Below are 15,278 nucleotides of genomic sequence, written 5' to 3'. Positions count from 1 at the left end.
CGGGTTCAAGCAATTTCCCTGCCTCAGACTCCCAAGTAGCTGGGATTACAGGCTCATGCCACCATGCCCAGCTAATGTTTGTATTTTTAGTAGAGTCGGGATTTCACCATGTTGGCCAAGCTGATCTCAAACACCTGACCTCAAGGTGATCTGCCCTCCTTGGCCTCCCAAAGTGCTAGGATTACAGGTGTGAACCACCATGCCTGGTCCCAGTTTGTCATTTATCTTTAACTTTACTTGTATTTTTCTTTATATGCAGTTTTTTTTTAATGTTGTCAGATTCATACATCTTTTCTTTTATAGTTCTGGGTTTGAGGTCATACTTCAAAGGCTTTCTGACTACATGATTAAAAAATATATATATATTTTTATATTATTTTATATATATAAAAAATATTCCCCTACATTTTCTACTGGTAGTTTTATAATTTATTTTTTAATCCATAGACCTTTGATCTCTGTGGAATTTACTTAGATATTAGGTGTGAGGTAGGGCACAACTGCATTTTTTCAAATGGCTATCCATAGGCCAAACACCACTTATTGAATAATCTGTCTTCCACTGATCTGAAATGCTATCCTTTTCATACATTAAATTTCCCAGTCTTTTTGTGTCTATTTCTGAACTTTCTATTCAGTTTGAATACCATGACACTTAAACAATGTAGATCACAAAGATTTATAGCATACTTAAGTTTAAGAAACATAAGTTATATAATAACTATAGGAAACTGTAAGATACAGATAAAGTATTTCCCCTAGATTTATTCCTATTTAATTCATTTAACAATAATTTATTTAACCTTCTCTTCCCCCTGGCACATACTTTCTTTTGTTAAGGAGAAAGTTCCAAGTGGCCAGCTAAGAATTTCTCTGGCTTTAATCCAAAGGGATTTCTTTCCCCCATTTTGAGTAAAGCAACTCCAGTTATTTACTTACTGTCATGGAGCATGAGAAATTCCTTCTTACCCCTTTTATCTGAAGTTGGGAGATCAAAGTATGATAAAGTCTATTTAGCAAGCTGTCTAAAAATCACAGGTTGATGCCACCTACTCAAAAAGTACATAGCCACCTTTGTTCTGAAGCCTAGATAACTTTTTATTTGCTTGATTCCCTTTTAACCACACACTGGACTTAAATCTCAGGTTATCTATATTCCTTTATCATATCCCCAGGGACTCTCCCTGCCTCAAACTGCCCACCACACCCACCACACAAAGCATGAAAGTTTTTTTTCATCAGTATTAATTGTAACCATAATCAACAAGTCAGGCTGTGGGACATATGGCTGGTAACTGTACATATGTTAACTGTGATAGGAAAACAAGGACATTCTTTTACTTCTGTGGTGCTCTCCAGAAATAAGGGAAGATTTCTGCCTGGCACAGTGCTCTGTACAAACACTAGACTGCATACCAAATTGAAATAGTTACCAAAGACAAAACGGGTGTTTGCTGCTCTCAAATACCATCACATAAATGTTAAAACAAGTTCAGAAAGTATCAAAAATTTGGTTTTATTAGTTTACAATTTTGAGCTAAATTACTGCTAAAAATAAAATAGTAAGTAAAAACTGAATAAAAAAATGAATTGGTAAGTATCTGGAAATGAACAATAAATTCAAAAAATGAAACAATTTCTTATTTTATAGGATGGAAGATACAAATTTGATTTTCAGATCACTGGGGATACTTTAAAGAAAACTCTAAAATGTTAAGAGTAGATTATGTAACATTGGTAAATAAACAAATATTAGGTAAGAAGTAGAGAGAAAACAATCTCAAGAATAATCAATAAGATGACAATAACAAGACAGGACTTCTAATGAAATAACATAGGACCCATTTTAATCTCTTAAATAAGTATGAAACTTGTAGATATATCCTGAAGCAAGGATGTGGCCAATCTTCTTACTAAGAGATAATGAAGAAGAGAAAAAGTTTTCCATTTTGAAAATCAGCATTTCTTCTTACCATCAATTAATGTTGATTTTTTTTTTAGCATTTCATAGTTACTGAACTTAGATTTTATGATCTGACAAAACGTATGATAAGGGAAACACTTCGTTGCTCATTCTTTTTATCATATCTCACCTTTCTGAACAAATTCTTTTGGGGACATTTAATAGTAAGCAGTTATCAGTTGTCCTCTGTTGAGGACAACTGTCCAACTTCTCACTGCAGAGTGAGGAGGAGAGTTTCAAGAAGCTTTCAATCTATTATAATGCTTCAAGACAGAAACTGGAAGTTCTTATGTCCTATAACTTTGCTCATATATTAGATTTAAGAGGCATTCCATTTCTCATGTATCAATCTGATGTACGAATCAAATCTATAATTGGTACATAATACATTCTCTAATTGAGCTCTTTTCCCTCAGATCACTTCTTCACTGCTGGCAACTAGCATATTTTAGAACAAATCCAGTAACTTTCAACGCCATCAGCCTAAGATCCCTTGTTTGAAAATGTCTGTTTTTGAACTATGTGCCAAACAGAGCTCTCATTCTCCTATCATGCATATTTGTGGCTGGGATGTGGTGAACTAGCTCAAAGTTGTCAGGGACAAATACCATTGGCTCACCACTCCTGGGTTACTTCCTGCTATCACACCCAGTCCCCTTGGGGAACATGTTACTGGTGTGAAGTCTAACAAACAGTTGTCCCAAAGTCTGGTGTGGATTACAAATAAACTCTAAGAGTCCGTTTACTAACTCATTAAAAATCAAGGTTAATTTAAATACACCCAAATATTTGAATTCTAAACTTAGAGTCATATATTTAAAGTAATATAGAAAACCAGGAGAAACAAATTTAATAGAGTTAGCAATTCAGTATACGTGAATGAAAGTTGGTGTTCTCCTTTTACACTTTAATTTTTTGAGACGGAGTCTCGCTCTGTCATCAGGCTGGAGTGCAGTGGCACAATATCAGCTCACTGCAACCTCTGCCTCCTGGGTTCAAGAGATTCCCCTGCCTCAGTCTCCCAAGTAGCTGGGACTACAGGCGCACACTACCACGCCCAGCTAATTTTTTGTATTTTAGTAAAGACAGGGTTTCACCATGTTGGCCAGGATGGTCTTGATCTCCTGACCTCATGATCCGCCCGCCTCGGCCTCCCAAAGTTCTGGGATACAGGCGTGAGCCACCGCGCCCGGCCTCCTTTTACACTTTAATGTTGTAAGAATAATATGTTTGTTTTCATACTGTCTGTTATAAAAAGGATTCCAATTACATAGATCCCCAGGATATCCAAATATCTGACTGCAGAATACCCGACACCACCAATACATGAACTCTTAATATCCTCATTATAAAAATATAAATGATTGTATTTATTTGGCAATGTGTGTGAAAAATCATAACGATAAAGCTCCTAATTTTTCTAAGTTTTTTCTCAAGTTATAAAAAGGTTTAAGACATTCTACTCACATCAATTCTTTACTATAAAGCATTACAAATATTTTGCTAATTGTTACAGATTAAAATCTAACAGAAAACACAACACAACCAAATGCTACTACAAACTTGACAATGTTGCAATAAATGACAGTCCTAATTTTTCTTGATTTCATTATAATAAAATGAATTACTATAGCTAATTTTGTTGACTGAATAACTTACTTCCTAGGCTTAGCCATAAAACAATCACTTATCTTTAAAATTATATATCAAACACCCAAAATGCAAAAAAAGAGTAATCCAACAAAATATTAAATTAACAGCAATAAAAAATGGCACACTCTCATTCCTTAACTATAGCTAACAAAGACAGTGTGACTTGGAAATTTTCATAGGATTAAAAAAAATTTTAAGTAGTAGAACGAATTCAACCTGAACAAAAACAATTAAAGAGGTGGGAAAGGCCGGACACAGTGGCTCAAGCCTGTAATCCCAGCAATTTGGGAGGCCCAGGAGGGCAGATCACAAGGTTAAGAGATCAAGACCATCCTGGCCAACATGGTGAAATGCCGTCTCTACTAAAGATACAAAAAAAAATTAGCTGGGTGTGGTGGTGCATGCCTATAATCCCAGCTACTTGAGAGGTTGAGGCAGGAGAATTGCTTGAACCTGGGAGTCGGAGGTTGCAGTGAGCCGAAATCGCGCCACTGCACTCCAGTCTGGCGACAGAGCAAGACTCCGTCTCAAAAATAAAAACAAAAACAAAAGAGGTGGGAAAATGTAGCATTATCTCTTTTAATATTACCTATGTTTCTTAAAATTCCTTTAGTGTTTATGCCAGAGGCAAATTTATCAGGCATTTTAATATTATTTCTAAATATTATTCAAAATAACAAAATCCTGTCTCCAGGAATTTCCTAGTAAGAGCAAAAGGACAGAACCATAGTCTTCTTCCAAATAAGACACAAACCATAATGTCTCTAATTTTATCCATCAAATTTTCCCACCATGAAACACAGAGAATAGTTAATCCAGATTTTTGGATTTTGCTTTGGAATTTGCTTGATTTCCATGTATTCAGACTGACATATATGTGAAGAAACTGGGACAGATGTAACGAAGGCATTAGAACACAAAAACAACTTTTAGAACTGATAAATACAGAACCTTACATCTTTAGTCTGAGCCAGACAGTTCACAAGAAACAAAAAGAAACAAGAAAAGCAGTGCCAAATTCTATTTTTCAAGGTTGGAAGAACATTATTAAGGTATTTCACTGCTTCCTGCTTATCTCAGCCACTGCCATTGACCGCTTTAAGCTATCATTCTGTCAAGATGCCCAGCTCGCTGAAGACATTCCTGACTCTAAGGAACAAACAGTTTTTACCACACACTATAAATTAAGTATCTTATTTTCCTGTATATGTTTATTTTCAGATGCTAACAAATTTCAACCAAATAATCAGAAGTAAGTTTATAAATTCATTTAACATGTTTTAGGAGTGAAACATAGGTTTAAGAGTAGAACTAGCATTGATGATATATAAAATAATTAAATGTAAAAAATGAAACCTGAAAGAGGTGCTTTCAAGTTTGAGTATATGTGGTTTTTATGTTATTAATTTTTTTTTCCAACTTGAAATCTCTACTACCTTTTCCTAAGTATATGCCAAATAACTTTTTTAAGTTAAAAAAAAAAAAGCAAAAATAGAATTTAATCAAATAGTTTTTGGTGTTTTGTCTTTTACAATTAAATTACTAAATTTGGTCCCACAAATTCTGAAAAATAAAATGGAACAACTGTGAACTATACTATTAGTTTCATATTTAAAAAGAGTATCCATTTAGTTCCTACAAAAAAGTAGTTTTGTAAATATCAAAGGAATAAGATCCTAATATCAATTCCATTTGTTATCACGTACAAATCAGCTATTAAATGAAACTGAGAAGTAACAAATCTCTTTTTTGAGTTTTCATCTAAGTAACTTTGTCAAAATTTTCCTAAAACAGGAATTCCTATGTATTTTCTAGACTAGGAACATCTCACATTTACAGTGTGTTTGTGTTTTTTTTTGGCAGAAAATCTTTTACTGAAATAAGACTCTATGTAAGGATTTTCAGTAATTAAATGCTTATCATAATCCTCAACTGGAAACATTCTCCTGTTGGAAACCAAAAAAAAAAAAAAAAAAAAAAGAAAATGTGGTACTAGTTATTATCACGTAAGAAGCAAAGTAACTTTTTCTTGAATTCAAATGTTGAATATAAACTTCTGTTAATGATTTACACAGAACCTTTGCAAGTAAACCTAGAATCAGAAATTCTATAAAAAGAATGGTCACCTAATTCCATTAGAAAAAGGAAGGTCATCAAAAAAAATTAATGAAACATTCTCTACCATCATTCACAAGGGTGCCAAGTTTTTTCTTGAATATACAATGACTTGGAGTCCCACTGGAAAATTGGGAAAAGAACAATGTAAGTAATTTATTGAATCTCAATGAGTTATTTTAAACAATGGAGTCTATCTTAGATAGATGATAGCTGCAGATAACACATAAGATGCCCTAGAGAGAGTGAACATGTCACAAACTGAAAGAAAATATCTGCAACACATATAACTAATGAAAATACATATCCAAAATATGTAAGAATACTAAAAAAACCACCACCACCAAAAAAAAAAAATCTGACAAAAAGTAGGCAAAGGTACAAACAGGTATTTGAGAGAGGAGTAAACACAAATGGCCAATCAACATATAAAAATAATGATCACCATCATTGAAATCAGTATCATACAAATACAATAAAATGAGACAGCATTTTACAACTACTGGTTGGCAAACCTTGAAGTTTAAATGACACCAAGTGGGTGTACCCTTATACCCTGCTGGTAGAAACATGAAACAATTTAGAAAATAATTTGGAATTAGCCAGTGAAGCAGAAATATATACACAGTTAATATACCACTCCTAGGTAAACTTCCTAGAAAGATTCCTTTGAATGTAGCCAGGAAACATGTACAAGAAGGTTCAGAGCAGTATTATTTTGGATGGCTAAATATCCATCACAGATAAAAAAATTCTGATAAACTCACACCATTGTAAACTACAGAGCAGTGAAAAATGAATAAACAGCCCCACACATCAGTAGGGACAAATCTCAAAAACACAATGTTACATCAAAAAAGTAAGTTGCAGAAGCAGATACATACAGTATAATTCCTTTTAAATATATAATTTAAAAACATGCAAGAGAAACATTATTGTGGATGGGATGTGGAGTGGTATACTTTCTAGAAGGACAGAGGGAATAAGAGACTCAGCATAATTAACTACATGAGGAAACACAGGGAATGCCATCAGGGAGATGGCATAGGGGTTTCAAAAAGAATGCTAATGTTAAGTTTCTTTTGCTGGGTAGCAGATACACGTACATGTGTTCATTGAATTAATATCCCTCACCTTTAGCATAAAAGAATGATATATACTATACACACATCAAAGTTTTCCCAATTTTAAATATTGAAAAAAATGGGTACCTGTTCTTGAAAATTGTGGAAACCAGCAATGTAAGGCAGAAAAGAGAGGTGTGATGTGCCCAGAAGAGCAAAGGAGGTGCTCCCACTCTGAGAAAGTATATTAGCTAAGTGATGTGTAACTGTTACCACAGCATTTCAGCTAGTTTATAAGGGATGGAACATAAGCATAAGTTGATGGCTTTAGGTAACAATGAAAGGAAATTAAACAAAAGAGGAATACTTGTAAATACCTGAGAGCATGCACTGGTGGAAAAATGCCAAAGTAGCCTTTGAAATTGGTGTCCATAGGAGGGCGGCATTCAACTCTCCGCTCTGCCACCTACCGGCTTTATGAAACTGTGGCATTCCTTAACCTCTTGGGCTTCAGTTTCCTTACAAAATAACAGTGGTAATATCTATCATGTAAGTCTCTTCTGGATCAAATAAGAAAAACAAAACACCCGACACAGGGAAGACTCTCAATAAACACAAGTCCAATCTGAAGACAAAGTTGAATCAGACCTAACCATCATGAGAATCATGGAATGTTATTTTTAAAATGAGGGATAGAAGACTCAGGTGCTGTACTAGGTCTCAAAGACACAACTTTTATACAAATGGCCCTCACCTTGAAGAAGATGTCTTAATATTAATATTTATAATGCCTTTTAAGCAAAAAACTGTCAAATTCCTATTTCTCTCCTTACTCCCATGACAAGAAAGATCTAAAGAACCATAGCTCATAACATGACCCACATGTGTAATTTGCAAATCAAAAAACTAGATCGTAAAGTGCCATAAAGTAAAAGAAACAAATTTTAAAAACTGGAAGGGCTCTTTATTGTCTTATAAAATGTTTTTTAAAATTCCAATAAACTTATTAACACTGCAAGTAAAATGCATTTTAAATGCAGTTCAATATCATTACACAGTAGTATACAATGTGTATTAAAATGTACAAGGATTTTGTGGTATCAACACTGAAAGTTAAAAAAAGTATACAAATACGTGGATTTCAAATACAATTGTTCTCAATATTGCTTTGGAGTCAGCTTTAGACTGTATTATTCAAAATATAATAATTGTATCATCCAAATTCTACACAAGAGTTTAATCATCATTTGTACCAAATAACAAAGAATTTATTCTTAAAGTTAATTACCCACAAATTGTTACTAGTAGACTGAGAGACTTCTTTCCCCCCAAAAAATCCACACTTTGATAAGGTCAGTTACTTCCCATGGGCTCCAAAACTCTTAACATTTTCCCCCAATATTCTTCTACTAGAATTTTTGCCAAATAACTCTTTATCCTTTTTTCTGTATTTTTAATAGTTGTGCTATAAATCATAAGAATACACCTTTTTTTGTTGCACTATTTTATCAGTCATTTTCTAAGTCATGTATGATCAAAATATCATTTGCTAAATTAATCTTAAAAAGTTTTACTCTGCTGCAATTATACAAATCCTACTGGTCACAAAACTAATAATGCAATTATAAACTAACACTTACCAATGTGAGAAATCAAGACTTACGGGAAAATCAAACCAAAAGCAAGACTGAAAAAATATTCACTATCTATTCTTACTCTCTCAATATCATAGTTGTAATCAAGAGCATTCCCCTGCCATATTTAACTCATGCTAAATATACAATTCTATACAAATATAAATACTACAAAATGAAGTTCTACATGTACCCCATTAGTAAGGATTCATATATTAGTAATAATTCAAAAGTCTCCCAAAACATTGAGAAGTTTTTAGTCACACCATTCTGCCTTTTAATCATTATAACAGGCCATGATGTCCTAAAAAATAAGCATGTTTGAAACTTCTTCAAAATAAAAACAAATATATTGACATTTGCACTATTTGCTTTTCAATTAGCTTCATTTTTAATTAGCAAATTCTGAATTAGCCCATTTTAGAACTGAAACAACATAGCTCTTTCAATTGTAAAGAATTAAAAACAGTGTTTACCAATTTGAGATGATTTGGAAAGCAGACGTAGTGGGATTACACTTTCACACAAATCTTAACAAGGAATAGCCAGCACAGTAGTTCCTAGTTAAGTAGTGCTATTCTCGGAATTATACTGTTTCTCATAAATCCTATAGAAATATATCCACAGAAGACAGTCACTTTACCATGGTGATCTTGGCTAGGATGCTTAACCTCTAGGCCTCAAATTCTTTATCTCTAAAGATGAGAATAATAACAGTACCTACTTCACGGGGCTGCTGTGAGAAGTAAATGAAATAATATATGCAAAGTTGTTAGAATTAGACCTAGCACATAAGATCTTAAAATGTCAGCTATTGAGCTGGATATTTTCTTTCTTTTCTTTTTTTTGAGCAGAGTCTCACTCTGTCACCCAGGCTGGAGGGCAGTGGTGTGATCTCGGCTCACTGCAACCTCTGCCTCCCAGGTTCAAGCGATTCTCCTGCCAAGCCTCCTGAGTAGCTTGGATTACAGGCGCACACCACCACGCCCGTCTAATTTTGTATTTTTGGTAGAGATGGGGTTTCACCATGTTGGTCAGGCTGGTCTCGAACTCTTGACCTTGTGATTCGCCTGCCTCAGCCTCCCAAAATGCTGGATGAGCCAGTGCGTCTGGCCAAGCTGGGCATTTTCTAATAGATTCTCACAACTCTAAAAGATAACTGGTTTTCCATATAAACAGGTACGTACTGCACACGTGCATTTTATAAAAGATGTCTTGGTTCAGTAAATAATAGCATTTGTCTAAGTGTCTGTTGATGGCTGAAGGGATAAAGAAAATGTGGGACTTGTGTTTCCCACTACTGAGGCACGAGGATCCAGTGTTCCAACCCAGTGGGAAAACGCAGCCTTTGACTGAAGAGGAGACCCATGTAATGTTTGAGAAGACTGTGAAATACATTAGGGAGAATCTCCAGCTGCCAGCTGAGAGGCTCAATGGCACCTACTGTTCTCGGCTGCACAAAGACCAGGTGTACTACATGAGTGAGAAGATTCTGAAGCTGGCACCGATATCTGATTTCCCTGGGACCTGCTTCAGAAAATTCACCAAGACCTATGTGTTTCAAGTGCACATCACAGCTCTGGATTACCCTGCACCCTATGCCAAGTATAAAGTGTGGATAAAACCTGGAGCAGAGCAGTCCTTCCTATATGGGGATGATATGTCGAAATCTGGTCTGAGTCAAATCACGAAAAATACTTCTCCTGGCCAGGAAGTCATGGTGGCAGACATCCCTTTGGGTTTTGGGGTGGCAGCCACATCTATGCAAGACTGCAGAAAAGGAGACCCCACCGATTTGTGGTATTTTATCAAGCAAACGCTGGTGAATATGTGTGGCACGAAGAGATGGTGACTTAAAATGAAGTCACTGCAAGGACTTACAGTGGTGTGGAAAGGCCCAGCTTTGTTTCCTGTGTTTGCATGTATTCCACCATCGGGTTGAATTTTGTCAAAACTATGACCTCTTCAGGTCTTCTTAGTTTATATATTATCCATCACTGACAAACACAGGCTGGATTCATCTTGTACAGAAATGGCTCAAAATTGGGGTTTCAGATCTTTGTGTCTGTGACTAAATATTCTGTTTCGTATCTGAATCTGAGGGCTTCTTGTTTTGAGTAACAGATTCCAAACAGTTGGAACTAAGGATAAGAATAGCTTATTGTTATCTGTGATAACACTTTGTTTTCCAAACTCATGATAACAGCACATGGATTTTCTCTGTTGTTTATTAATATGAAAGATAGGTACTGCCAAATCAGAACAGTAAGTCACATCTGAGATTTCACAAATGAAATATGACTGAAATAATAACAGCAATTTATAGTAAGTGTTATGTGGTGTGGAAGAAAAACTTGGGTTCAAACCCCAGTTCTGCCGCCTACCAGCTAAATGACCTTGGATGAGTCATTCAACTTTAATAAGCTTCATTTTCTTCTTTTAAAAAAAACCCCACAAAACCTAAAAATTAGCTATAACCATCTACCTAAGAATGGTTTTTAGAATTAGAAGAATCATGATTATAAAGCATGTAACACAGTGCCTGGGAAATGACAGGTGTCAGCCCCCTTGTCCTTTAAAAAAAAATGTGTGCATATTACATACATACACACAAACACATAATATTATTCAGCCTTAAAAAAGAAGAAAATCCTGCTATTTTTGACAACATGGATGAACCTAGAAGATAATATGCTAAGTGAAATAAACCAGACACAGAAGGACAAATACTGCATGATCTCACTCATATGTGTAATCTAAAAAAGTCAAAATTCATAGAAGCAGGGAGTAGAATGCTGGCTGCCAAGGGCTGCAGAGTGGAGGGGTCACAGAGAGATGTTGGTCAAGGGGCACAAAGTTTCAGTTACGTAGGATAAATAAGTTCATGAAATCTAACGTACAGCATGGTGACTATAGTTAGAGATACTGGATCATATACTTAAAATATGTTAAAAGAGTAGGTCTTAAGTGTTCTCGCCAATGTGATGGATATGTTAATTAGCTTGATTGTGATAACCATTTAGCAATGTGTGTATGTGTGTGTATATATATATATATATCTGAAAATATATTGTATAGCATAAATATATATACTTTTATTTTATCATTTATAACTCAATAAAGCTGGAAAAAAATTTTCTTTAACGTGAATATTTGTGAAACTATGACCAGGGATGGGTATATTGATCCACGGTTTAGAGTACTGCCAGTAGCATATACATCAGGAAAAACAATGTTTTTTAATTGAATTAAAGTCCAATGAGTCGAGTAAATATTAAATATAGCTCTTGCAAAATGCTTTTGGTAATGGAAGTTATATTGTTCATCAAGTAATGAAATGGAATACTACCTAAGATTTTAATGAGAAAAAAGTTAATTTTGTCCAAGCATAACTTTGCTGAATAACAAGCAGAACTGAGGGCTCTACCAATATCATCTAGAGAACTCATAGGGAGCTGTTAAATAAAAAAGGTTGGGGGGGGGTTATGGATGCTACAGAAAAAAACTGAAATATTTTCTAGTACTTACTTGGATTAGTATCTCTTTCAGCTCTAATATTCGTATTTTAATGATATTGATGCAATTCTAAAATTTTCATTTTATAAACTTGAATATTCTAAAATATTTATCTGATACAACCCGAATAATAACATCTTCCCCCTTTAAGGGTCATATATGTATTTCCGTTCAAGAGAGAAGATGCTAACGGGTAGGTTGAACAGGGAAAGAATCAGTAAATGATATCAGTAGTCTGTGAGCCCATTTTTATTTCCTGGCATATAGTATATTTTTAATACACTGAGGAGTTGAATAAATCAATGTATCAATAAGTAAATGGGGTATAGATGAGTAAAAGATAATGGGAAAGTGAAGCATGGCTATGTCTAATAAGTTATTTGTTGCTCTGAAACTGCACAGTTCAGGTTTCTGAGATATTTAAAGAAATCTCTCTAAATTCCCAAGATTCTAGGCTCTTCTCCTTTTTCTTTCCATCTCAGGCCTAACCTGAACCTACCCTCTTACATCTATATCCTCCTGCCATGCCTACTTTCACAAAAACTGTCTTTGAAAAATCTCTGAAATTCTAACTTATTAGCCAGTAGAACAATTTAAGGTACAAACTTACTAGAACAGCAACCATGGTTATTTTCTTTTGTGAAAACTACTTTGGGAAGAAGTTGTTAATACTAGGACCTCTACAAGAATTCCAAGTTATTATTTTAAGGTAAGGAAAGGTTTGGAAAGACTCAGATCCAAACCAGCACCATGCAAATGGCCCTATCCCTGGGCATCCACAAGCATGAGGCAAACCATTCACCTCAATAAACATGGAAATCTGGTGTCCTGACACTCTTAGTTCCTTCATTCAGGAACATTTATAAGGTCTATGCCTTATAACAGGCACTACTTGTATAGAGTGGAATTTCAATAATAAATAACCCATAGTCCTTGAGTTACATTCAGGAAAGAGTATAAAGTATGAGAAAACACCATTTCATGATTTGGAAGATAGATTCACACAGACACTAAAGAAGCCAGAGGCCATAAGAGGCTTTGGTGTCTGGTGTTTATCTCCATGAGTCTACAGCAGGAAGTAGCTCCTGCTCCAGATTCCTAGAATCCAACCTGGCAACTGGTACACATAGAGGCTCAGAAAAAGTCTGACAATCATTTGAGAAGACTGTCTAATATCAGAGATATTTACCTCTTTGACACCAGTATGGTCATAATCACCAATCACAATTGTGGAGCATTCCCAAGCACTGTTTTGCCACTTATGTGTCATTTCACTTTCCAAAGTTCCTAACATATAAAATTAAGAGAAAGTAGGGGAAGATGACAGCATGTCTAAACTTCCGCCTGATTAGCATCATAAGTGGCAAGACTTATTTTTGACTCATAAGTTATTAAAGATAGTAAGAATTTCAGCACTAATAAGATCACTGGGGGATAAAAACACTATTAATGGTTATTATATCTCTATAGTATATACATTTTATTTTCTATTTGTTATGATTTTCCTAAATAGCAATTACCTTTAAAATATGAAAAAAGTAGGCAAAGAGGAAACCAGGGTGCAAAAAGGCCAGGTGATCTGGTCAGTATTACCAGTGGGCAAGAGGCAGGAACCAGGAACGGCAGGAAGACCCACTTGGCATCTTTGCACTGTTAGGGAAGAGGTCTGTGGGTGAGGTAACACAATTATTTGATCAATGGCTAAACAGACAAGGGCCCAGCATTACTGGGATGTATTTTCATTGTTAATATGAATAAGTTAAATAGTTGCGCAAGTATCTGTTTTGACGATGGGTTTCTTCGTGGTCTATGTTGCCACACAGACCCTACAGGTACTCAGGTGCCCTATAGGTACTTAATATTCTACAGATACTCATGTACCCTACAAGTACTTTACTTTGTACACTATAGATGGTGACTGTGGAGTTGTTCTCAAGTATGATAGTAAACAGAGGAACAAAGAGATCTAAATAAAAAGTGTTACCCTGTGACTTCTCTAATACTTTAATTCTCTGTAATTTCTCCTCCCAACTTAGCAGAAACTGCATGTGAAAGGTGAAGTTGCAAATAGCGTAGGAACATGTGTGAATGGTTGAGAACCCATTGGGTGGCCAAGATCCTTGAAGATCTTAGGTCAAGGGGCCAAGACATTCTATATTTGTAACTCAGCTGGGTTACTATGGAAAGCAGGTGATGTCATTAAGTGCTTGGCGCAGAAAACTATGAGCTCTTCAAGTGATGCAGCAATTTGTGTATAACGGAAAACAGAATATAAAGCCCTTGTTAAAGCTTTGTAAATGACTCTCAGTTTTTCTTGACCTGACCTGACGTTTCAGGGGTTTTTCATAAACACCTGTTTTTATGCATGAATTTCTCTTTTCAAACCCTCAGCAGGTATCTAACCACTAAACCACATTAGACTATTTATACAAATAGTTCATTTTTAGCTTCTGGGTTCTATAATGGCACCTAAGAATGTTCTTTTAAAATTTTTTCAAGAGGAATGAGGTACAGCAAGGTGGTGGTGGAAGGTGCCCTGACTAAACTTCTCGGCACTTTTCCCATTTCTGTCCTAAAAGGTTGAAGGATTAGAAGAACAGGAAAGTCAGTATCCTGCCAGACCAGGGGGTGAACACATTAGCTCAGTCGCTGGTGTTTTCCCTCAGTGGACTCTCGCCAACAGCTTGTCACATCAGAAATGTAACTCAGTTAAACATCAGGCCAGGGGATGTGCATAATAAACTAGTTTCCTTGTCTGAAGAATAAAATGATTGATGTGGATGAACTTTCCTGCCCCTTACAGCTGAGTCTATGAAAGAACAATAATATTCTGAATAAAGACATATGTACCTTAAAAGAAAGTTTTGCATGAAAAAAACTCATAAGCAAATTAAAAAGAGAAATAAACTGGGAAAAATATGTGAAAACTATATCACAGAACAGAGGTTTAAGTTATAGAACATGTACAGGAAAAGTAGGCTAGAGAAATGGTCTAAGCTATATGAAAAGATACTCAACCAGGCTTTTAGTAAGAAGAATGAAAATTACAACTAGACTGAGATTCCAATTTTCACCTCTAAGGTGGACAAAAATTAAAAAGTTCAACAAAATCTAAACAACATACCCTGTTAGTGATGCTGAGGGGAAACAGGGCCATGAATCCCCATTCTATGACTCTCTCCCAAAGATATTCAGGCTACATATACACCCACACACCCACACACAAAGTTACTCACTATAAAGTATTTGTGTTAAAGACATGGAATCAACCTAAATACCCATCAATGATAGACTAGATAAAGAAAATGTGGTACCCGTGGAATACTATGCAGC

At 35.3% G+C, this 15,278-nt stretch overlaps 2 protein-coding genes across 4 annotated transcripts in view; one reads left to right on the top strand and one right to left on the bottom strand.

Annotated features, from left to right (window-relative positions):
* NT5DC1 (5'-nucleotidase domain containing 1) overlaps positions 1–15,278 on the bottom strand; it is a 139,029-nt gene that overhangs the window by 92,342 nt on the left and 31,409 nt on the right. The window lies entirely within an intron of this gene.
* Positions 9,802–10,281, top strand: LOC116471202 (60S ribosome subunit biogenesis protein NIP7 homolog). Of its 2 annotated transcripts, XM_032157254.1 has the most exons (2): positions 9,802–10,034; positions 10,167–10,281. In XM_032157254.1, the coding sequence occupies exons 1-2, from the start codon at positions 9,802–9,804 to the stop codon at positions 10,279–10,281; spliced, it is 348 nt and encodes a 115-aa protein (XP_032013145.1). The 2 variants fall into 2 exon arrangements, with proteins under 2 accessions (XP_032013145.1, XP_032013138.1); XM_032157247.1 differs by having other exon boundaries at positions 9,802–10,281.

The sequence above is a fragment of the Hylobates moloch genome, unplaced genomic scaffold (genome assembly GCF_009828535.3).
Source record: "Hylobates moloch isolate HMO894 unplaced genomic scaffold, HMol_V3 SCAFFOLD_2, whole genome shotgun sequence".
Taxonomy (NCBI): Eukaryota; Metazoa; Chordata; class Mammalia; order Primates; family Hylobatidae; genus Hylobates; species Hylobates moloch.
The sequence above is the reverse complement of the archived record's forward strand: the minus strand, read 5'-3'. Positions and strand labels throughout refer to the sequence as shown.

Excerpts from the sequence above, each read along its gene's own strand:
- LOC116471202 (XM_032157247.1), top strand. The coding sequence starts at position 9,802 with ATGTTTGAGAAGACTGTGAAATACATTAGGGAGAATCTCCAGCTGCCA.